General features: G+C 42.6%; 1 protein-coding gene across 1 annotated transcript in view; it reads left to right on the top strand.

Moving 5' to 3' along the window:
- Positions 1-25,748, top strand: part of CLIP2 (CAP-Gly domain containing linker protein 2) — a 198,584-nt gene that overhangs the window by 158,805 nt on the left and 14,031 nt on the right. The window contains 5 exon segments of the mRNA XM_030185837.1: positions 2,661-2,718; positions 9,398-9,481; positions 16,654-16,810; positions 22,967-23,126; positions 25,168-25,350. Of these exon segments, the coding sequence (XP_030041697.1) occupies positions 2,661-2,718; positions 9,398-9,481; positions 16,654-16,810; positions 22,967-23,126; positions 25,168-25,350 (642 nt within the window).

The following is a 25,748-nucleotide window of genomic DNA, read 5'->3' as shown; positions in this document are numbered from 1 at the left end:
CCCCATACTGTACATAAGGAAGACTCTATAATCCAGGGGGAAAACTTTCAAACAAAGCATTGACAAGCACTGGTCTAAGGTCTATGGATACATTTTTACTTTTGTGGTTTCTTTTTCCGTGAAGATGTATGCACGTACTTATGGAAATCCAAAAGAATACACGAGTGTACTCTCTGCTCCAGCCCTGCCCTCAGGAATGCTTCTGCAATATTGCCCAGATTCTGTATATACGGTGCCAGGATTTCGATGCCAAAATTTGGGTGCAAATGAATTAGCTTACAAGTTTCCAAGTGTATTTAATATTTGCTATACTGCGCATCAAGCAATGTTGTCTGGGCGGTTTGCAACACTAAAAGTAAACATGAGAAGTGAAGGAGAAAAAGAGAAAAAAAAGCTTAGCTTACAAGCCAATTAATTGCAATTAATTGATGTTAATTATTTCAGTTAATTGGTAATAATTGAAATTTGTGTGCATTTCCCTGCATCTTATTCTATAAGCTCGTACACCTAAATCCCCTAGCATGGCCAGGGAAGTGACAGACGTGTTCCTAAAAGTTCTGCATAGGATTATAAAATAGCCTCATTTTTGCTCTAGATGCCTAGAGATGGGCACTTATCTGAAGATCAAGCAGTATTATATATTGTGGTTGATTCAAGACCTCAGCAGCGACCGTTTCACAAGAGAATTTCCACTCTTGACTCACCTGCTTCCTCACTGGTCCGAAATATCATTTAATCAACACTTTACTTTGATTTACTTCAAGGTATCATATAAACTATTTTTCAGTCTTTTACATATTTGTATCATAAAAATATTGAAGCCACTTTTCTTGTTGTGGGACCACTAGCCAGTATGCAGCATGTTTCGTATCTCATTGCATCAGGGTTCGGTCCATCACCAACAACGCACACCATGTTCATATGTGGCATGTTTCGCATCTCATTGCATCAGGGTTTGGTCCATCGCCAACAATGCACACCATGTTCATATGTGGCATGTTTCGCATCTCATTGCATCATTCAGTCCATCGCCAACAACGCACACCATGTTCATATGTGGCATGTTTCGCATCTCACTGCTTCAGGGTTAATTGGTGTGCATTGTTGGAGATGGACCGAACCCTGATGCAGCAAGATGCAAAACATGCCGCATGTCGACTAACGGTCCTGCAACAAGAAAGTTAAAAGCTAAGTGGCTTCAATATTTTTATGATGCAAATATGTAAAAGATTAAACAATAGTTTATCTGATACCTTGAAGTAAAGTGTTCATTAAATGATATTTTGGACTTATGAGGAAGCAGGCAAGAGCGGAACCACTGAGGTCTTGAATCAACCACAATATATAAGCCTGCCAGATCTTCAGATAAATGTTATAAGTTTGTTTTGACACTAGGTTTCATTGTTGTTGATTTTGTGGTTACTCCCACCTTTTCTTTTTTCTTTTTTTTTTTTAATTTCTAATTTTTATTTTACAAGAGAACTTGTACAGAAAGAAGTATCATCTCTACATTTCAGGGAATAGTTATATACATTCATATTTTCAATGAGAATTACTACTAAAGTCCACAATTAGGGCAAGGCACAATTCAAGGATTTAACTTCTGATACTTTTAGGAAAAATGAATAGAAAGTACTCCGAGTATATTTCTTTATGGAGTGGATATAATAGGAGTTGTCAACAAGGGAAGTGTAGTCGAGTCCTGTTTAGAGTCCAGGAAGGCTAACAAGTGTTCACTTTCAAAAAAAACATATTTAACAACTTTATAGAATAGCGCTACGCGCTGATTTTTCTAGTGCCAAAATCTTAGTGCCATTAAAGGAATTCCCCACTTCCGTGTATACCCTCTGTTTTATACAGGGAAATGCCTTTGAAAATCGCCCTCCCCTGTGTCCTTTTGAAATAGCAGCTGGCATCCCCTTTCTGAAATCAGTCCTTTAGAGTAGTATTAACACAACAGCACAGAAAACTAGGTGATTATTAGGAATAAACACAGGGCAAACATTCCAAGTTCATTTTCTGTTTAGGCATTTTTCTTTGATTTTTGAACTTTTTTTTGTTTTGAACATTTATATTAATAAACATATATTTAACATGCATTAGAACTTTTTAATGCATTTTAATCAACTCAGTGTGCATTAATTCATGAGTTAATCTGCATTGAATTGATTTAACACACACTAAACGTTTTTAAATGCAAGCTAATGAAACAAATGTGTACCAATAAATGCACATCCCTATTGGATACTGGCCTGGGGTCCTGTGATACTGATGAAATGAATTGGAAATAAAGTGCAACCAGCTGTCTTTTGGTTGATTTATCATATTTACTAGTCCTTTTAGACTAGATATATCAAGGCAACCAAAGTATTCACTAGGGAATTAGGTGATATATGTCTAATCTTAATTGGATATGCAATTTGAAACCAATAATAAGGTAGGTCCTGGGTTTCCAATGCAAATATTGCTTGTAAATGTTCTCTCAAAGCATTGTCTACTTTATAAAATTTAAGAAGGTGGCTTTGCCTGAAAAACAGATGAAGCCAGCAGGTGCATCCTATCCTTCCATCTAACTTTCAGGCTTGATAGAGCAGACCCTGCTGGGAAGGTTTCTTTTCTAAATGGAGATTCGACTGATGACATTTGCTTGTTTCTTTCAGACTATTGAAACTAATGACATTTCAGAAGAAAAGATAAAAATGAAGCAGACCATGGAAGGTAGCTGGTTTCTCCATACTTTTGCTCAGTGGGGATTTATGAAGCTTTTTCCATTGCACCTGTTCATATGCTCTGAATTAGAATCCATTTCAGCATTTCTTGGAGAGCAATTTGATTTTTATGCACATTGAAGGTTGCTTAGCTAGCTTGTCTTATTCCTTTATGGTAGGGCACCAACATTTCAGCTGGTAAGTCATGGCCCTATTATTGATGGAAATGACATCAACCTATGAGAGCCCTCTGTTGTCCAGTGCAGCTGATTAACTTGTCAAGATCACATAGTCAATCGGCCTTATTAAGAAAAGACATCATGAAAATCACCCGAAATCCAGGGTCGGTGCAAGGATATTAGGCACCCAAAGAAAACCGTTTAATCTTCCCTCCCGCGTCAAACCCTCCCTCCCCTGCAATTCAGCATCTCATCATTCCCTCTCTTCACCTATAGTCTAGCAACTTCCTGTCCCACCCCCTCCATATGGATCTCTTTCCCCTTCCCCCAGTAGTTCAGCATCTCTTCCCCTCAGGGGCGGACTGACAGTGATATGGGCCCTCGACAGTAAGGGTCATGGGCCCCTAAACACCTATCCAAAGTAGTTAATTTAGATGGAAGCTAGGGGAGAGTGGGCCTCCTCACTGCTGTGGGCCCTCGGGCAGTGCCCTATTGTTTCAATGGTCAGTTCGCCCCTGCTTCCCCTTATCCCATGCCCCCGCCCCTACCTGGTGGTCCAGCATCTGCACTGGTTGTTTAGCTGTGAACATGCCTGCTTTTTCCCATTCTTCTACCAGCCACTGATGAGGAGGAGGAATTTAATACTTGCCCAGGCTGCCTGGTCTTTTGCAACCTGTTCCCCACCCCCACCCCCCAATCTCTGTATTCTAGAAAACTTATTCACCTAATGGAAGCACCAGCCCTTTAAATCATCCTATCTGAAGCCCCATCTCTGGTCTGTACTTGACAGCAGCAACTTGTTTTAAGATTGACTGGGCAATTGTTGTTTTCCTCACGGAGCTTGCAGTCCTGTGGGTACAAAGCTCATTTTCTAAGGAATATCTGTAATAATGAACTTGCAGTAATTCCGCTCACTTCTTTTTTTGCGGGTAGAAAGCACTGTGGGGGAAAGGCAGTAATCATGATTTTATGTTGGTCTGCACACGTTTGTGTGAATACAAATGATTGATTTTTGACCCCTGATTCACTATGGAGTTTCTCCCTTGCTCTCTCTCTCTCTCTCTCTCTCTCTCTCTCTCTCTCTCTCTCTCTCTGGGATAATAGCTTAAGTGAACCAAGCTCTTCCTGTTTATTAATGACAAGAAATCCTTACCAAATTCTACATGTGGAAGATAGGAAAACACATTTTCTCTCTCACGCCCAAATGTCTGACTAGCATGCAAATTTGTGTGCATAATTTATGGAGTAGTTCCAGTTGTGTGCTTAACTTGGGGTCCCTTTTACTAAGGCGTGTAGATGCCTATGCACGTCCAACGCACATCAATTTGGAACTACCACCCAGCTAGCTACCACGTGCCCCAAGCGGTAATTCCATTTTTTATGCGCATCTGATACACACGTCTGAAAATATTTTCTATTTTCTACCGTGTGGCGCTAACTGGGCGATAATCAGCAGTGTACGTGCACTGACGATTACCGCCCGGTTAACACATGAGACCTTACTGCCGAGTCAATGGGTGGTGGTAAGCTCTCAGGCCCAAAATGGACGCACGCCAATTTTTATTTTGCCGCACATCCATTTTTAGCTAAAAAAAAGGCCTTTTGTGAAAATGGACCTGTGCGTGTCCAATACACGCGCCTACAACAGCGTAGGCCATTTTTTAGCGCACTTTAGTAAAAGGATCCCTTAATTGTTAGGCACCAATTCACCTTAAGAACCAATAACAGCCCTTAAGTGGAATTAATTGGCACAAATTTGTTGTATGTGCATACCTCGACTTAAGAGCTATTCTATGAATTTAGCCCCAAACTCTTTATATGGTGTCCAAAGATGCTCATGTAAATCAGTGCGTACTGACAGTTTGCGCGCAGAGCTTAATTGGTTAACAAGCCAATCAGTGCCGATAATTGGCCACTAATGAGCAATTATTAGCACTAATTGGCACTAAATAGAATTTAAGTGCACATCCTTCTAAGTTTCTAAGTCACACAACTGGAAAGGGGGTGTGATGAGGGGGCATGTCTACTATTTATGTGTGCTACTATAGAATCAAGCCAGATTCTATATATTGCGCCTGAAAACTTCATTTGCAATAGATTTCTGCCTAAGCATATTCTGTAAGTGGTGCCTACATTTAGGCGCAGTATATAGAATATGATTAGTTGATATCAGAGCGCTTAAAACTATGCGCATCCATTTACACCAAGGAAAACGTGGCATAAATGCCAGCACGTAGATTTGGGTACACAGGGGCATATTCTAGCATTGCAATTAAGGCACAGTGCATTACGGAATATGCTTTGTGAGTTGTGCATGTAAATTCTAATTATTGCCAATTACTGCTCATTATTGCTTATTAAGACTTGTACAAATAAGTACCTGAATATGATATGTAAACTGCTTTGAATGTAGTTGCAAAAACCTCAGAAAGGCGATATATCAAGTCCCATTTCCCATTCCCATTTTTTATCAATACTGATTAGCTTGTTAAGCCAATTAAGTTACGTGCATTGTTATAGAATACGCTTGGATTTTGGCATGGAACACTAGACACAGTATTTAGAATCCAGGGGTTAGCACAATCTTTCCGCTGCTTTTGACACTGTCGATCACAGCATACTTCTCGATACCCTGTCCTCATTTGGATTCCAGGGCTCTGTCCTTTCCTGGTTCTTTTCCTACCTCTCCCTCCTCACCTTTAGTGTTCACTCTGGTGGATCTTCTACTTCTATCCCTCTGCCTGTCGGCGTACCTCAGGGTTCTGTTCTTGGTCCCCTCCTCTTTTCTATCTACACTTCTTCCCTTGGTTCATTAATCTCATCCCATGGCTTTTCCTACCATCTCTATGCTGATGACTCCCAAATCTACCTTTCTACCCCTGATATCTCACCTTGCATCCAAACCAAAGTTTCAGCGTGCTTGTCTGACATTGTTGTCTGGATGTCTCAACGCCACCTGAAATTAAATATGACCAAAAACGAGCTTCTCATTTTCCCCCCCAAACCCACCTCCCCGCTCCCCCTGTTTTCTATTTCTGTTGATGGCTCTCTCATTCTCCCTGTCTCCTCAGCTCGAAACCTTGGGGTCATCTTTGACTGTTCTCTCTCCTTCTCTGCTCATATCCAGCAGACCGCCAAGTCCTGTCGTTTCTTTCTTTACAACATCCGTAAAATCCGCCCCTTTCTTTCCGAGCACTCTACCAAAACCCTCATCCACACCCTTGTCACCTCTCATTTAGACTACTGCAATCTGCTTCTTGCTGGCCTCCCACTTAGTCACCTCTCCCCTCTCCAGTCAGTTCAAAACTCTGCTGCCCATCTCATCTTCCGCCAGGGTCGCTTTACTCATACTACCCCTCTCCTCAAGACCCTTCACTGGCTCCCTATCCGTTTTCGCATCCTGTTCAAACTTCTTCTACTAACCTATAAATGTACTCACTCTGCTGCTCCCCAGTATCTCTCCACACTCGTCCTTCCCTACACCCCTTCCCGTGCACTCCATTCCATGGATAAATCCTTCTTATCTGTTCCCTTCTCCACTACTGCCAACTCCAGACTTTGCGCCTTCTGTCTCGCTGCACCCTACGCCTGGAATAAACTTCCTGAGCCCCTACGTCTTGCCCCATCCTTGGCCACCTTTAAATCTAGACTGAAAGCCCACCTCTTTAACATTGCTTTTGACTCGTAACCACTTGTAACCACTCGCCTCCACCTACCCTCCTCTCTTCCTTCCCGTTCACATTAATTGATTTGATTTGCTTACTTTATTTATTTTTTGTCTATTAGATTGTAAGCTCTTTGAGCAGGGACTGTCTTTCTTCTATGTTTGTGCAGCGCTGCGTATGCCTTGTAGCGCTATAGAAATGCTAAATAGTAGTAGTAGTAGTAGTAGCACCTAAATGCTATAACATGTAACTACAAAGGGGGCGTGCCCATGGGTGTGTCAAGGGCATGACTTGCAGTTGCATATGTAAGCTATAGAATCAGGGGCGTAGCTATGGGGGGCCACAGGGGCCTGGGCCCCCACAAATTTCATCCGGGTCCCTGGTTTGGCTGGTGGGGGTCCCCAACCCCCACCAGTCAAAGCCTTCTTCAGCGCCGGTCTCCAGCGCAGCTGCATTCGCTGCCCTGCTCTTCTTTCTTCTTGCTCCTCCTGTGCACGCTGATGCACCTAGGAGCGTCAGCGTGCACAGGAGGAGCAAGAAGAAAGAGCAGGGCAGCGAATGCAGCTGCGCAGGAGACCGGCGCTGAAGAAGGCTTCGGGTGGCTGGGGTTGGGGACCCCCGCCAGCAAAGGTATTTGTTTTTGCGGGGGAGAACGGTGAAGGGAAACGGCAAGGAGGCGAGGTGGTGGGGGGGCAGCGGGGCGGCACTCAAAATGTGCCCCCAACCTCGGGCTCTGGCCCCCTCCCACCATGAGGTCTGGCTACGCCCCTGTATAGAATACTATCACGTACACGCACAACTTCCAATTTGAGGCGTGAGCATTATTTACTCCAGCCTTTGACATACAGAATTGGCATTATAGAATGGGTTCTTAGTGCCCTTATTTTTCATGCCCAATTTTTGGTGTGGTTTCTTGAATCTGCCCCTTTATGTCAATTATATTTTTTACTTGACAGATACTTTTTGATGTGTTAAATATTTTTTTCTAAACACATGAGTGACAGGGATTAGCTCTCGATTATTATTTGTGAAGTGATGTGAAGTTGTTTTATTTAGTATTTTTTTATTACATATTAAGTTTGGTTATTTTTGTTTCTGTGTGTTATTAGTGTAATTCACTAGGAACAATTAAATTAATAAGTTGTACACAGAAGAGTGTCACAGATATCTCATCCAACCTGGTTGTTGTTGGTCAGTGCCAGCTATCATGCAGTGTCGTGCAGTGAAATTCACTCTGTGACTTTCAGCTCTCTTTATTTGACTCTTCCATCATCTCCTTTTCTTCCTACGCATTGGCCGAATCTATTGAGAGGATTCAGTGAAACTGCTCCCCAACGTTCGGGAGAACTGAAATAGAGCATTTCAAAGAACTTCAGTTCTAACATCTTAGAAGTTAAGGGCTTCTTTTACAAAGCCGCGCTGGCGATTCCCGGTGCGGCAAATGAGAGGAAGCCCAGTCAATTCCTATGGGCTTCCTCTCATTTTCCGCGTGGGAATCGCTAGCACGGCTTTGTAAAAGAAGCCCTAAATGTTTCATTAATTCAGGTTGGATGTTGCTATGTCAGGTAAAGGTTTATCAGTCTTTACCTGACATAGGATGCATGGAGTTTTCTCTTAAAGTCAATTTGTTTTTCTCATTGCATGGTCAAAGGAAAAGATGAGACGACTGCTTCATATTAACCAGCCTTTGACTTATAAGTTTACACCTCGTGGCATGACTTGCGTTTCTTAAAATCTAGATATTGCTTCCTGACTGAGCACGATTCCTATGATGATTCCTGCTATTGCTCTGCTAACCCTTCAGTCCTCCCTTTCCTTCCTTCCTCTGTAGGTTCACTCTGTGTGCTGAATCTTAAGATTGGTATTGATTGTAAAATTTGCTTGGCTGAAGGTTAAAAGCAGCAGTGCACATCATGTCCTTGTAAAGGATTCTGTAGGATCAAACACAGCAGGAGGAGTAGCAGCCTAGTGGTTAGTACAGTGGGCTTCGATCCTGGAAACCTGGGTTTGATTCCCACTGCAGCTCCTTGTGACCTTGGGCAAGTCACTTAACCCTCCATTGCCCCAGGTACAAAATACTTAGATTGTGAGCCCCCTAGGGACAGAGAAAATACTTGTATGTAATGTGGACAGTGCTGTTTATGTCTAGAATTGCTATGGAAATGATTAGTAGTAGTAATCTATATATTTATATATATATATAGAGAGAGAGAGAGAGAGAGAGAGATACTTTCTCTGTCCCTAGAGATCTCACTATCTAAGTTTTTGTACCTGGGGCAATGGAGGGTTAAGGGGTCCTTTTACTAAGCCGTGGCAAGTGGCCTGCGGTAGTGTGGGTTCATGTTTTTGGCACAGTTTTGACTGCATCTGGGATAAAAAGCTTTTTTTTCAATGGGCCAGGAAAAAGGCCTGCGGTAAAATTAAAATCAGCACCTATTTACGGCCTGCGCCCTTAACACCACCCATTGATATAGCGGTAAGGGCTCACGCACTACACACGCGGTGACCGGTCGGCATGGGCCACTGCACTAACCATTAGGCCACTCCTTCCTCCAATAGATATATAGATAGATAGAGAAACACATACCAATGTTTAATATTTAAAGGTATGATATGAAATTATGCGTTTTCACAAGATGTTGGGATGATTATGATTGTTGAGTTGAATTATCAAAGTCTTAGTAGGGGTGGGCTAGGAGCCTAAAAGTTAGGGGTGGGGGCCCGGGGGTGTAACACTGAAGAGTGATTAGGGTATCCAATACTCTTGCAGCCCTGTTTTACAGTATTAGATTTCTTTTACGTGATAAAGGCATGTCCAGTAATCAGATGTCTGATTAATCTGCAGATCTGCAAGTCAAGCTGAGCAAGAGAGACAAAGAGGTTTCATCTTTATCTGCCCACAATGACTCACTGAGGGCCCAGATAGCGAGTAAGTTACTTTTAACATTGCACCCACTATATGGCTATGTGTTTCACTTCCTGGAGCAAATTGTTTGTATGATGTGGACATTTCACTAGCTTTCTATAGGTAGAACATGAATTGAAACAGACATCAAAATATTGCCCCATTTCACAGTATTGTGAATAAAGTAACTGAAGCAAGGGGGAAACAGGAGAAACACAGGCCTTTAACAAAGCATCCAGAGAGGTAACCATGTTAGTCTCTAGTAGCAAAAGAAAAATCACAGAGATATGGCCAGTATCTTATAGACTAGCAGATGTTAGAATAATAATAATAATAATCCACAAGTTCATATTAAAAGCGATTTAACCAGCCAGAAATAGCTCCTGGCTGAATAAGCCGCTTGTTCAGGGCTAGCAGGTCATTTTCAATGGCACTTAACTGGTTAGTACTTCTGAAAATGTCCGGTTAGCACCAAACTCAAATCCGGCTATTTTGGAGCATTTCAAGGGTGAAGTCGGCACTAGGAGTGTAGTCAGAACTCAACGTTTGGGGGGTCTGGAGCCCAAACTGAGGGGGAGGGGCACAGTTTGGCCATCCTCACTGCCACAGCCCCACATACCTTGACTGGCGGGGGTCTGCAAACCCTGCCAGCTGAAGCCTATCTCTAGCGCTGTTCTGTGCGCATTGCCTGCCCTGCTTCCCCTCACATTACGGCATGCTTGGTTTTAGTGAAACATTAATGGCCACGTACTAATTTCAAGTTTCACGTTTATTAAAACATTTCTACCATGCCCACAGGGAATACCATCTGGGCGGTTTACAATCTACACATTTTAAGTTTAAAATTAGGAGGGAATTAAATTTAAAGAAAACATACTATCCACATTAGGAATGAGGGAAGAACACCATTAATAATTCTAAAGAGAGAGATACGTATAGACAAAAGGTATCCTAACCTGCCCTCCAGTCCCACGGCAGTCCCGCTGAGCTACTAAGATTAATGGTTATTAATTATGGAACAGCTGAATAAGCATCTAGGAAAAGAAATGTTTTTAGATCAATTTTAAACTGTTCGAGAGATTGGGATTGTCTTAAAGAGTTTGGCAGGGAGTTCCAAAGTTTCCGTGCCTGTACTGAAAACATTGCTTCTCTAGTATACTCATGATTAATCTCTTTATAAATGGGCACATTAAGTCGAAGTTGCTGCACAGATCTAAGAACGCTAGATGGAGTATATGGGACCAAATAAGATGGTTCATCAAAAGTGCAGATTTTAAACACTAATAACAGCAGTTTGTATATAATCCAGTGTGTTATGGGCAGCCAGTGGGCCTTTTTAAGATGAGGTGTTACATGATCAAATTTTTAAGTCCCTTTATAAGTTTTATGGCTGCATTTTGCATAAGTTGTAGTCTTTGACGCTCTTTTACTCTTATGCCCATGTACAAAGAATTGCGGTAATCAAAGAAAGATACTTGAGCACACAATTCTGGAACGCGCTGCCGCACAACTTAAAAATGATCTATGAACTAACTAACTTCCGCAAACTACTGAAGACCCATCTCTTTAACAAGGCATACCATAAAGAACAACAAATGTGAACTTCTACACATACATCCAGAATTGCCTTACGATATTTGCTTGTTAAACCACTATCATGCTTCATCATTGTCAAGTTACCCAAGATCCTTATGTAATACTAAATGTCTGTTTTCTTACATATTTCCACTAATCATGATATATTGTAAGCCACATTGAGCCTGCAAAGAGGTGGGAAAATGTGGGATACAAATGCAATAAATAAATAAATAAGAGCTGAGGGATGGATCAGTGAACGAAAGGATCTTATCAAACAAAGTTTGTAAAAGCATCGCTTTGTTACCTGGGAAATCTGAGATTGAAAAGCAAGCTGTGAATCCAATACTACTCCTAATATACAGGTAGTCTGTACCTGTGGAATCGGAGTTGCATCCAAAAAAATTGGAGAGGAAAGGCATACATTCGGCTGATTAGAAAAAAGAAAGAAGCAATTTCGATTTGTGTGGATTTAGAATGAGTTTATGTGATTGTATGCAGGAAGTGATAAGTTTAAGTTTCTGATTAATATTAGAAATTTCTTGTTTTTCTGTGGGGTAGAAGGGGTATACCGCATGGATATCATCTGCTTATACAAACATGTGCAGACCCTGACTCTGAGCAAGTGTTAGAAGAGGTGAAAGAAATATATTGAAGAGTATTGGGGATAATATTGATCCTTGAGGAACTCCGCAGTCAACTGTAAGGGGTCCTTTTGCTAAGGTGTGCCGAAAAGTGGCCTGCGCTGGTGTAGACCTGTGTATTGGACGCACACAGGTTCATTTTTCAGCGCACCTGCAAAAAAAGGCCTTTTTTTTGGCCGAAAATGGACGTGCGGCAAAACGAAAATTGGCACACAGCCATTTTGAACCTGAGAACTTACCGCCACCCATTGACTTAGCGGTAAGGTCTCATGCGTTAACCAGGCAGTAATCATCAGCAAGCGTACAATCCCGATTACCACCCAGTTAGCGCCGCATGCTGGAAAATTTCCGGCATGCCTACTGGACGCACATACAAAATGAAATTACCACCCAGGCCATGCGGTATCCGGGCAGTAGTTCTGAATTGGCATGCGTTGGGCGCGCATACACTTACATGGCTTAGTAAAATGGCGTCTAAATGATTCTGAGGTACTAGAAACTGCATAGCACCTATTTTCTAGGTATGAAATGAACCAATCAAGTGCTAAGTCTGTTAATCCTATATCATGTAGTCTTTGAAGAAGGAGAGAATGAGCTATCAAGTCAAAGGCTGCGGAGAGATCGAGTGAAATTAAAAGAACTGATTTAAATTTACCTAGATGGGTGTGAATGAGAGTGGTGATGCCTAATAATGCCATTTCTGTACTATGATGGTATTGGAAACCAGTTTGATTTGGATGTAAAGCATTAATATTGGCTATAAATTCAGAAATTTGCAAGAAAAAATGGTATTTTCAATGATTTTTGAAAGAAACGGTAAATTAGAAATTGGACGATAATTGGTTGGATCTGAAAATGACCCTTTTTGACCTTATTATTATTGCTAGTTTCAGATCTTCTGGCATTTGACCTGATGTGAGAGAGCCAGTTACAATAGAATGAATAAATGGAATAAATGTGGGCAGAAACTTCTTAAGTGTACATGAAGGTAAAGGGTCTGTTGGAGATTTGGTATGCGCATAGAAGAAAAGATCTTTTTAAAGTCTGAAATTGTGGGAGCCTGAAAGTTTGATAATTTTCTAATTATCGCATGGCCATTATAGCGGGAGTCCTTACCACTGCCTATTAACCAACTCCAGGCTCAGCTCATTCTGCCTCGCCTCACCCTATGCTTGGAACAACCTTCCTGAGCCCCTATGCCAAGTCCCCTCCCTGCCCATTTTCAAGTCTTTGCTTAAAACCCACCTCTTCAATGCTGCATTCGGCACCTAACCCTTACCATTCAGTGATTCCAGACTGCCCCTATTTTGACTACCCCTATCGGTCCGACCGTTCACGTGTCTATTAGATTGTAAGCTCTTTCAGCAGGGACTGTCTCTCTTTGTGAAATTGTACAGCGCTGCGTAACCTAGTAGCGCATTAGAAATGTTAAGTAGTAGTAGTAGTGGTGGTAAGGGCTCCCACGCTATTCCCATGGTAATCAGGCAGTGTGTGGCAATGTATCTACGCTACCCGATTAGTGCAGGACACGTCTTTTCTCCGCACATGGGCATGCCTCCCATGCTGAAAAATAAAAATTATTTTTCAGCGTAGAATTAGCACGCACTGAGTGGTGCACTACCCCAGAATGCCTCAACTTGTCCTGAGGTAGTGCTTTTTAGCTTTTTACCGCAGTTTAGTAAAAGGACCCCTTAACCAGCTATGATTTAGCCGGCTCTGCAAACCCGGAAATTCAATGCTGAAGCCCAGAAATGGCCCGACACTGAGCTTCCAAGCAAAACAGCGCTGCCAGCTGAATATCAACCTCCTCCCCCCCACCCCCACCCAACACACCTCCCCAGTCTTTAGAAATCACTTCAGCCAGAAGCTCAGGATGGTTTTTACCATGAAATAATTTCATAATAAAAAATAAAATTACAATCGTTTCAATTAAAATAATATTTAGAAAACTGCCAAGTTTTAAAATTTTTTCTAGAACTCCAATAATTACTCTCTAGCCTTAATTCCAGTGGAAGAGAGTTCCATTTTTCACAGGCAACTACTATCAACAAATGTTTCGTAATTGAAAGTTTCCTAACTACTGAAACAGAAAGAATTTGAACCGGCCAGGGGCCATTTCTGGTCGGTTAAATTTTTATTATTTATTTATTTGTTGCATTTATATCCCACATTTTCCCACCTATTTGCAGGCTCAATGTGGCTCACATAATACCGGAGAGGCTTTCACGGACTTTAAATATTGACTCCTTAGAAAATAGCCAAGGTTTAAGAATTTTTCTAAAACTTAACTCCAGTAAACGAGAATTCCACTGTTCACGGGCAACAACTATCAACATCTGTTTCCTGACTACTCAAAGGATGGACAGAGATGAACGTGATCATAGTTAAAGTTTCAAATAAGAAGACTCATAATTAAGACGTAGACCTTAAAGAATTATCAGTGTAAAATAGAACAGGATTTTTATTATGACTTTTTAATATTACTGTTATTTTTATACATTTTTATTGCAAATTATGGGGTCCTTTTACTAAAGTACGCTAACGGATTTAGCACACGTGAAATTCCGCACAGCCCATTGTATACCTAGGGGCTGAATGGCATTTAATGCTTACTAATTCATTAGTGCACATTAAGGGCCTCTTTTAACAAACCATACTAGTGATTCCTGCACGGTAATGCCAACGAAAGCCATTCAAAGTGAATGGGCTTTGTTGGCGTTACTGCACCGGGGATTGCTAGCACGGTTTGGTAAAAGAGGTCCTAAATCCATTAATACATCTTAGTAAAAGGACCCCTTTGTATTTTATTGTTTTGTAGTATGTTATGATAATATTCTGCTCTTCAAAAAGGTATGTCAATATTTTTAATTAAATTAATTGAGGCATGAGCTTTCCAGGACAAGAGTCTACTATGTCAGGTCCTCAGCAGTAACAGTTCTATTGAATATATCTTCGGAAAGGGATGTATCTTTAGAAAACAGGTTGTAAAGAATGTAAAACATACTTTTTAGAAATATATTTCATTTCTTGTATACTGCCTACAAGCCTGAAGGCTACTGAAGTGGAATACCCCTTGCCCGTCAAGTTTTCAGGATATCCACAATGAATATGCATGAACTTGATTTGCATACACTGCCTCCATTATATGCAAATCTCGTTCATGCATATTCATCGTGGATATGCTGAAAACATGACTGGCAAGGGGTACTCCGGGACTGGACTTGGGAAACACTGGTGTAGAATACCAGAGATGTGTACCCAAACTGGGCACCAGGGATTACACCAGGTTTCAGCAGGTGTAAGTTTTGGCACGTACATTTGGGTGTTGAAATTGGTACTAATGGGTACTTATCTTTGAGTGCTCATTGTAGAATAACATTGAGCGCAGATTTTTTTTTGCGCTGATTTCAGAATGCCATTTACTGAATCTAGCCCTTAGCGCACAAAATGACAGAATAGTGTCAGTTACACTCATAAGTTAATTTAATAATTAGCTGCTAATTGGTGTTAACAAATTATTGACTAGAATTGGTGTTAATTGGCACTAATTAGCAGCCACGCACATGCTCTTAGTCAGGATTCTATAAATTGTGCAGACAAAACCCATAGGGCATAACTGCAAGGGGGGGTGTAGACTTGGGAGGGATATGCGCAGGTCAGGGCGTGCCTAGCACTTACTCATGCGTCTAACTGCCTACAGGCGCAAGCATTTACACCAACCATTTATATAGCAGAAGTGCTCACACCTAACTGCATAAAAGTGAACTTACGTTAGTATTCTATATCGACAATTGTGTGCCCGCCTTTAGTCAAATTACAGGAAATTACCCCCTCAATGTTTAGAATACTAGTATTTACCTATAGATGTAAATCTGTACCTGTGAAAGTGCTACCAAATGCCTGCTTCGCTTACGTACCATGTATTTGGAAGGAGGCGTACAAAGGGGCGGGACATAGGCAGGCCATCCATTTACATATGTAAATCACAGAATACTGTTTAGGTGCCCATACTTACACCACATCTATGACTGATACACGTGCTCATGCACTGATAACGGTTTCCGTTAGTTTTCTGTAGCAGAACCTATGAGCCTAGGGTCCATTATAGATCGTGCAGCCTCAGGATGCCTAAATGAAGGTGCCTAGTTATAGAATTGCCCCCGTGGTGGAGTATAAATAGGCTTTTAAAAAGGGGAGTCTTGAACTGACTTTACTGACTAGGGGTATGTATAGGAAACATATTTTTAGACTATTTATTTTAAATATTTATCCTTTTCCCCCCAGTTTTTGTAGGGTTTTTGGTTTGTTTTACATATTTATGTTAATAAAAATTTCAAACATTTGAATAATCTCATATCGAATGTAATTCAGACCAAATTCAATCAAATCATCGGTATTAATCACAAATGTCCGAATCTTCACTAAAAATTAGTTCAAGATTCAAACGTCTTGGATTAATATGGATGATCCGAATAAAATATTTTTAACACATTAGCACTTGTGTTACTTTGTGGGTTAATGTGCATTAAATTGATTTTGCATGCATTACATTTTTTTTAAAGTGCATTAATCAACTAATTGTGTTCTAACAAATGCACATCCCCGTGGTGAATAACTCTAGACAGGAAAGTCGCTTCTACTGATTGCCTTTTCTAGGGTAAAACCTGGCATTCTTTGCCACCTTTCCTTGTCTTCTAAGTGGGGTGCTCCAGTTGCAATACTGACCTTGACTAAAGTGGAATCTGTGAATTCCAATGCCTTTCGAATTCCAATGCCTTTCAAAGGACCAGCCAAAGAGCTTGTGGCACATGAGCTATTGAGACCATACATGCTCTTTCTTTTCAAGTGCCAGTTGAGTAGAAAGTGCCCTCATTCTAGTCGCAGGCTGCTAAACTTGGCAAGTATTTGCTTCAAGTCCCCACCATTGAATTGCATTAATTACTGTCTTGTTGCTTCCTCTTTTGTTGACATTCCCAGCCCTGGAAAGCAAGTGTAAGTCTGGGGACAAGAGAGCAGATTCTTTGGCTAAGGACAAGAAAAGACTTGAAGCTGAACTTGAGGCGCTATCAAGGAAATCCCATGATGCTTCAGGCCAGCTGGTCCTAATTAGCCAGGAGTTACTGAAAAAGGAAAGGTGAGTGACTTGAGCGTCTTTTTAGCATCTGAGCAAGAATGTGTCTTTATAATTTATGAAGGATAGGGTAAACCAGAGGTTTTTTTTTTTGCTACATTTGTACCCTGTGCTTTCCCACTCATGGCAGGCTCAATGTGGCTTACATGGGGCAATGGAGGGTTAAGTGACTTGCCCAGAGTCACAAGGAGCTGCCTGTGCCTGAAGTGGGAATTGAACTCAGTTCCTCAGTTCCCCAGGACCAAAGTCCACCACCCTAACCACTAGGCCACTCCTCCACTGTTGCTACTATTTGAGATTCTACATGGAATGTTGCTATTCCACTAGCAACATTCCATGTAGAAGTCGGCCCTTGCAGATCACCAATGTGGCCGCGCAGGCTTCTGCTTCTGTGAGTCTGACGTCCTGCACATACGTGCAGGACGTCAGACTCACAGAAACAGAAGCCTGCGCAGCCTTCTACATGGAATGTTGCTAGTGGAATAGCAACATTCCATTTAGAATCTCCAATAGTAGCAACATTCCATGTAGAATCTCCAATAGTATCTATTTTATTTTTGTTACATTTGTACCCTGCGCTTTCCCACTCTTGGCAGGCTCAATGCGGCTTACATGGGGCAATGGAGGGTTAAGTGACTTGCCCAGAGTCACAAGGAGCTGCCTGTGCCTGAAGTGGGAATCAAACTCAGTTCCTCAGGACCAAAGTCCACCACCCTAACCACTAGGTCACTCCTCCTTCTCCTTTCTGAAGCTGGTCCTGGAGTACTCCCTTATAAAGTCTGGTTTTCAGGATGTCCCCAGTGAATATAAATGAGAGAGGTTTGCATGCACAGCATCCGTTGCATACAAACCTATTTCATGAACATTCATTTTGAATATCCTGAAAACTAGACTGACTCTGGGTTACTCCAAGACTAGGTCGAGAAACATAGGTGGCTGCTGCATTTTTCTGTGGTATCTGTTATGGCTAAAACATAAAGCAAACAGAATATACAAATGAAGCCTTAAAATGTTCTACCTCAAAGCAGTGGGTGTGGATACCTTATATACAGTGCTGATACCAGGCTATAATGCTATATTCTTATGGTTTTTGGTTCATTTCTCTTGATATACCACCTTTTGCAGGCAATGCATCAAAGCGATTTAAAATGTACATAAAATATTAAAAGTAAAAAAGGAACACCATCAGTTAAAAAACAGAAAAACAAAAGAGACAGAGTGGCAATAAAAGAAAATATTAAAACTAATATGGACCCAGACATTCGCCTCCAGAACATCCACAACTACTGAAAAGTCTGCCCCCCAAAAAATAGGTTTTAAGTGCTGATTTGAATTTTAGTAATGAGGGTTCTGTACGAAGTGATAACGGCAAGATATTCCAAAGAATTATTATTATTATTATTAGCATTTGTATAGCACTACCAGACGCATGCAGCGCTGAACACCTGATACAAAGAGACAGTCCCTGCCCAAAAGAGCTTACAATCTAAATAAGAATAAGAGCTGCACAAAAAAAGAAGGCAGACTGCGCTGTCCAAGGGATAGGTATTTGTAAGCAGCCATCATATAATGATCTTAACGCTCTAGGGGGCTCTTGTACCAAGCTGCGGTATATAAGGGGCCCTGCGCTAGCGACAGCATGCGTTTTTGCCATGCGCCAAGGCTCCTTTTACCGCACAGGGTAAAAGGGGTTTAAAAAAGATATGGATGTGGTAAGTTTGCCCTTGCCACACAGCCACTTCAGGGGGATCACTTACCGCCACCTGTTAAGGTGGCCGTAAGGGCTCCTGTAATAACCCAGTGCTAAAAATACAGAAATAAATTTCCATAGTGCCAGGAATGTCATGCACTGGGGGCAGAATTACCGCAGGCTGCTGCAGTAGTTCGGCAGTAGTTCCGGATTGGCACTTGGCAAGCCTATGGGGCGTATCTGACTTTCCCTGGTAGGGGGGGCCAGAGCCCGAAGTGCGGGGGCCATTTTTTGCCCCCCCCCATAGGCTTCCATTGGCGGCATGGGGGGTTGGCGGCGGTAGCAGGGGCCAGGGCCAAATGTACGGGGGCCAGGCACCCGTTGGCCCCATTACAGATACGCCCCTGATTGTCACGTACCAACCCTTTAGTAAAAGGACCCCTAGGTGAAGTGTGAAATAAAATAAGCGAGGCAAAATAATCTGGCATCTTATTACATGGTGCTCAGTGAGCCAAAACAAGAAGATTAAATTTTATGCCGAATGATATTGGTAACCAATGAAATTTCATTAAAACAGAGTCATATGATGGATGGTATCTTTTAGCATGAGAAATCATTCTTATTGCAGTAGCCAGATTTCGGCGGGAGGGGGGGTCCAGAGTCCAAGGTGAGGGGGCACATTTTAGCCCCCCCCTGCCATTGCCGCCACCCCCTGCCGCCACCGTCACCACCACCACCAACTTTGACCCCCCCCTTGCCAACGACCCTCTTGACCCCCCTCCTGCCGCTAACCCTCCTCCGCTGTCGCCTACCTTTGCTGGCGGGGGACCCCAACCCCCACCAGCCGAGGTCCTCTTCTTCCTTCGTTCTGTATCTGAGTCTGACGTCCTGCACGTCAGACTCAGAAACAGAACAGAAACAGAACGAAGCCTTGCGATCTGCAAGGCTTCATTTTGTTTCTGTGAGTCTGACGTCCTGCACATACAACGTGCAGAACGTCAGACTCAGAAACAGAACGAAGGAAGAAGAGGACCTCGGCTGGCGGGGGTTGGGGTCCCCCGCCAGCAAAAGTAGGCAACAGCGGGTTGGCGGCGGGGGGGGGGGGGGTCGAGAGAGTCGTCAGCAGGGGGGTCCAGGGCCAAATCTATGGGGGCCCAGGCCCCACGTAGCTACGCCCCTAGTTACAATACAGCACTTCTCAATTTGGTCCTCCGTTATGCCCTCCCCAGTCAGGTTGTCAGAATCTATTATACCTGTATAATTATGTATGTTTAATTGTAACCCACTTTGACGAAAGTGGGATATAAACAGATACAAATAAATAAATCTCCACGATGACTGTGTATGGGATTTATTTGTATACAGTGGAAGCAGTACATACAAATATAGCTTATGGATATTTACTGTGGATAAGAGGGAGAATATTCGTTTTATGATTCATAGACTGTTTGCAACACTTTATACATGCAGGACTTTTATTCTGAAAGCTCCGCACATACTTAGAACATAAGCGTTGCCATGCTGGGACAGACCAAAGGTTCATCAAGCCCACTTTCAGGAGGTGTATTTGCATTTCTTTTAAAACAGGGAAAAATGGATGCTCTAAAGTTTTGGTCTTGCTCCCCCTGCTGGCACATTATCAAAGGGAAATCTTGCTTGAGCTCTGCCTTTGAAAATGAGCTTGCACGTCCTCATGGAGTTTAAAAATTGTCCAAATACCATGTCTTCAGCTTCTCACTTCAAGAAGGCTGTAAAAACAGTCATTCTGAAGATGAAGTTTGAATCCTTCCTTTACACAAAGGATGCCGCCCCTGAAGTTTTGTTTACTGTAATCTTCAAGGTAATAGTCATTGCAATGTGACCTTCCCCACATCATCTCCATTTATTGATCCGAAGAGCAATATCCTCATTAATATTGCAATTAGTTTAAGTATAAAATATTGAACCCACTATTGAAAAAGAAATATACTTTCCAGTGATTCAGCAAATTGGAAGCACCAGAGTGATGTTTTGGATCTAATAATAATTCATCTGTATGTATACATGGGAAGAGAGGTTTCAAAGCAATTTACCTGGGTACCCCTGATTGGCTGCCCACACAAATGTACAAGTGTGTTTTGTGTACACGTATCCATAGGTGGTTTTTAAAGGGAAGTTACTCTCCAAAAAAGCAAACAGGATGCTAGGAATTATTAGGAAAGGGATGGTGAATAATGCCTTTGTATCGCTCCATGGTGCATCCGCACTTTGAGTATTGCATTTAGTTCTGGTCGCCGTATCTCAAAAAAGATATAGCGGAATTAGAAAAGGTTTAAAGAAGAGAGACCAAAATGATAAAGGGGATGGAACTCCTCTCGTATGAGGAAAGGCTAAAGAGGTTAGGGCTCTTCAGCTTGGAAAAGAGACAGATGAGGGTTAATATGATTGAGGTCTACAAAATCCTGTGTGGTGTAGAATGAGTAGAAGTAAATCGATTTTTTAGTCATTCCAAAAGTACAAAGACTAGGGAACATTCAAGGAGGTTACATGGAAATACTTTTAAAACAAACAGGAGGAAATATTTTTTTCACTCAACGAATAGTTAAGCTCTGGAACTCTTTGCCGGAGGATGTGGTAAGAGCCGTTAGCATATCTGAGTTTAAAAAAAGGTTTGGACAAATTCCTGGACGAAAAGTCCATAGTCTGCTATTGAGGCAGACATGGGAAGCAACTGCTTGCCCTGGGATTTATAGTATGGAATGTTGCCACGATTTGGGTTTCTGCCAGGTACTTGTGACCTGGCTTGGCCACTGTGTGGAAAACAAGATACTGGGCTAGATGGACCATTGGTCTGACCTAGTTATGACCTAGTATGTTCTTAGGTTTATAGAATTATGCCTAGCGGGTTTATTGTATACGCCTAGCCGCCATGCCTGCTCCTAACTCTAGGCATGTCCATTTATGCCAAGTAAAACTTGGTATAAATACCGGCACCTCAGTTAGGTGTGCACCTGGTGTATTCTATAACCCTACATGTAGATTTTCAGAATGCCCAAGGCCTACCCATTCCAAGTCCATGGCCAGGCCCCCTTTCTGGCAGTCCACATTAGAATTTACATGCACCACTTTGTAGAATCTGCCTAGGAAGGTGTATGCGTAAATTCTAATTAATTCCAGTTAGTGTCAATAATTGCTAGTTAAATGCAATTATCAGCGTTGATTGGCTTCTTAAGTAATTAAATTGCATGCATAAATCCAGAACATGACCAGATTTGCACACGCAATATCGGTCACGTTATATAGAATCCAGGGGATAGGGAGAATTCAGTAAAAGGTGCCCAAACTTAGGTGCTGGGAAGCTCCATACTAAACTAGCATGAGCCCCCTTTGCAGAATACTAGCATAGTGCAGATCTCGTATCTAGCTTTGGGCTGTTGAAACCTGGTCTAAATGCTGGCATGGAACTAATGGCGATTAGGCACATAAAAGACCTTATTCCAGTGGTTCCCTAACCTGGTCTTGGGGGCACCCCAGCCAGTCAGGTTTTCAGGACACCCACAATGAATATTCATGAGAGAAATTTGCATGCACTACCTGCATTGTATGCAGATGTCTCTCATGAATATGTATTGTGGGTATCCTGAAAACCTGACTGGCTGGAGTGCCTCCAGGACTAGGTTTGGGAACCACTGCCCTATTCTATAACATTGTGCCTAAATTCTGGGACCACCCCTGACCCACCCATGCCCCTCCCATGGCCACAGCCCCTTTTTAGTTGCATGCCATAAAATTTAGGTGCTGGTCAGATGTGCGCGTAACTCCAAATGAGTGCTAACTAACACCAATTATAATTTGTTAACAGCTCATTAACTAATTAGTTTGTGTGCCGATATGGGATCCTTGCCCAATGTTGAGAACTTTGGGCAGCCTATATAGAATCTGGCAGCTGTATGGGCAATTCTATAAAGTGGCATCTCGCAGTACATTCCACTTATACATGTCAAAGCATCATCAACTTGACAGTTAGGCGCCTACCTGAAAGAATAAGTAGGCACTATTCTATCAGGTAGCACCTGCCATTGTACTAAACTGCAAGGAGGATGAACACGAGTGGAGCATAGGTAGGCCAAGGGTGTGTCTCCCAGTTACAGAAAAGTATAAATTGCATGCATCACTTGACCTACTTAGGCATGCCAACTTACGCCTGCCATTGACATGGTCTAAGATGGCACCTAAGCATGAGTAGGTCAATATCAACATACAGTAGTATTCTGTAAACAGGATCTTGGCACCAAGATGCCATTATATAATTGACACTATGTGCACAGCATGGGGGAGGGCTAAATTGAGGAAGCAATGTATAGAATTGCCCCGATAAATAGGCCAAAGTTTAAGCCTTAATATGGTCTTTCCTCCTTTGCCTTTCCAACTTTTGATCCGCTCTGGCCATCCTCTCCTCCCCTCCCCTCTTCCGTCTCTTCATCCTCCAGAAGTCTGAATGAGCTTCGAGCTTTGTTACTGGAAGCCAATCGCCACTCACCTGGGCCAGAGAGGGACCTAAGCCGAGAAGTTCATAAAGCTGAGTGGAGGCTGAAAGAGCAGAAGCTCAAGGAGGAGATCAAAATTCTGCGAGAGAAGCTGATGGTCCTGGTAAGTATAATGTAAACTTTAGTTTGTATATCTTAATACCGTCTTCGTAAACTAAAACAATTTAACCAAGACAGAAAGGTACAAATAATCAGGAATGGGCATCTAGAAAATTTTTGTTTTCATGTTTGTTTCTGTGGGGATTTTTTTTCATTTTTCAAATGAATGTTATTAAGAGTGTGCACTTTGCACACATAGTGGGGGGGGGGGGGGGGGGGGAGTCTGTATAGGTTGCCCAGAGTAATTGGCTGAATTGGTGATTATTGTTGGCATTAACAAGCAGTGTGTATTTCCTATTTTGCAACTGCAATACCTGAACAATTTTTTTAAAAAATGCACCCAATAGAGCAGATCTAACTTATGCATATGAGCAGTGAAGTGGTTAATGCTTACACATATGTTCCTTGGCAACCCCTAATGGCTGGCACAGCTGAATATAATCATGAAGTTAAGGTCCAGCTAACGGGTGCTTTCAATGTCAAGATGTTAGAGGTTCCACAGCAAGGTTTGTATTTCCCGACATTGGTAACATGATTTTGCTTTGTTCACAGAGATACCAAGGGGAAGCAATTTTTAAGTGGGAGATTTTGACCCCCCCCCCCCCCCCCCCCCCCCCACACACACACACACACACACACTCCCTTTAAAACACTTCTTTACCTTCACTGCAGCCCTGAACAGCTTCAGATCTGGCAGCCCACACTTCCTGACTGTTAATTTCACAGCAGCAAGTGTTGGGCAGGAGATTTGAAGCTGCCTTGGTTGCAGCAGGCAGAGAAAACACTGACTGCTTGGCTCCTGTGTGTCTTGCATTCTGTGGGAGTTTCCTGATGTTGGGCAGGAGACAGCCCTCCAAAAGGGAGACTCAATGTGGGAGACTTGGCAGGTCTGTATCCATGTCCACCTAAAGCATCTCTCAAATAGAAATGACCACTAAGTCTCGACTCAGTGTTTGTTAATCCATTCTTGGCATTTATCTACTATTTAAAGGGATAATTTTCAAACTACCCATGTTGAGAGAAAGTCAGTGAATACTTTTTACTCATGATCTTTGCACCAGTTTTCAAACAGAAAGTAAGCACATATTTTCATTTCAAAAATGGCCACAGGTAAGTATCTGCAAATATTTTCAGCAGGTTTTTATACAGGTAAAATTTTGTGTAAACTAATGCCATACCAGGGGCAGACTGGTCGGGGCCCATGAGCGGTATGGGTCATTGCCCCCCCCCCACGGCCACTGCCCACTACCCCCTCCCACACATCATAGCACCCCATACACACACTGCAGACCTCTGTAAGTGGGTCCTACCTTGAAGGGCCCTGGTGGTCTTGTGGCTTCTTCGGGGGCAGGAAAGAATCCCACTCTTTCCTGCTCGCTGCTGCTACTCTGCTTGTGCCTGGCGCCACGGTCGCTGTGTTTTCAAAATGACTGCTGAGACTTTCCGTAGTCTCGGCAGCCATTTTTTAAAAACACAGCGGTGCCAGGCACAAGCAGAGTGGGATTCTTTCCTGTCCCCGCATAGGCCACTAGACCACCAGCGCCTTTCAAGGTAGGACCGCCAAGGAGGGCCACAATGTGCGGCGGCAGCGGGCAACTCTGGGCCCCCTAGAGCCTCTGCTCTCCACCCCTGTGCCACACAGTTAAAAATGTCCATCTTCTTCTGACCGAACACAGGCCTCTGGGAATGCCTTCTCTCAGTGCAGCTGAACACATGTTATGGAACCGTGTGTGTACATTTTACTGCACTGAGAGAAGGCAATTTTCAGATAACCAATGTACACAGGTGCACCACTATTTTCCATTCCGATAACTTTGAAAATGGTTATTTCTCTGGGCTATGAGAATTCGTTGCCAGAGAACGTGGTGAAGGCGGTGAAGGTGGTGAAGGTGGTTAGCTTAGCAGAGTTTAAAAAGGGGTTAGACGGTTTCCTAAAGGACAAGTCCATAAACCACTATTAAATGTACTTATCTCTGGTACCTCTGACTGTTAGCTTCTCGTCTCCATGACAAGCTGTCACGACAAATTTATTTCCCATTCTTCAGGATAAAGAGAAATCAGAATTGGACCAGCGACGTTACTCGTTGATTGACCCCTCATCCGAGACAGAAGTTCTGAGACTGCAGCACCGACTGGTCACCACAGAAGATGTCCTTCGTAATGCCCTGGAACAGAGTCAGCAGACGGAAAAACTAATGGAAGCTATGAGAAGTTCTGAGAAAGCACAGGTTGGTCTCATAAAACCATGATCTAGTCCTGGTGGAGAAGTAGCCTAGTGGTTAGTGCACGCACTGGACTTTGATTCTGGGGAACTGGGTTCAATTCCCACTGCAGCTCCTTGTGACTCTGGGCAAGTCACTTAACCCTCCGTTGCCCCAGGTACAAATAAGTACCTGTATATACTATGTAAACTGCTTTGAATGTAGTTGCAAAAACCACATAAAGTTGGTGGTATATCAGTCCCATTCCCTTTCCCCCCTCCCCCTAATGACTGCAACCAGTCATTAAGAAATTTAAAGGGTGAAAGAAGGGCAACTGACCAGGCAGCAAAGAGGGGCACCAAGGTATTCTTCTGATGCAAGCTATGAGTCTACGAGTCTGAAGCAAAGAGGGTATCAAAAGTTAC

Source organism: Microcaecilia unicolor, chromosome 13, assembly GCF_901765095.1.
Source record: "Microcaecilia unicolor chromosome 13, aMicUni1.1, whole genome shotgun sequence".
NCBI classification, from domain to species: Eukaryota; Metazoa; Chordata; class Amphibia; order Gymnophiona; family Siphonopidae; genus Microcaecilia; species Microcaecilia unicolor.
The sequence above is the reverse complement of the archived record's forward strand: the minus strand, read 5'-3'. Positions and strand labels throughout refer to the sequence as shown.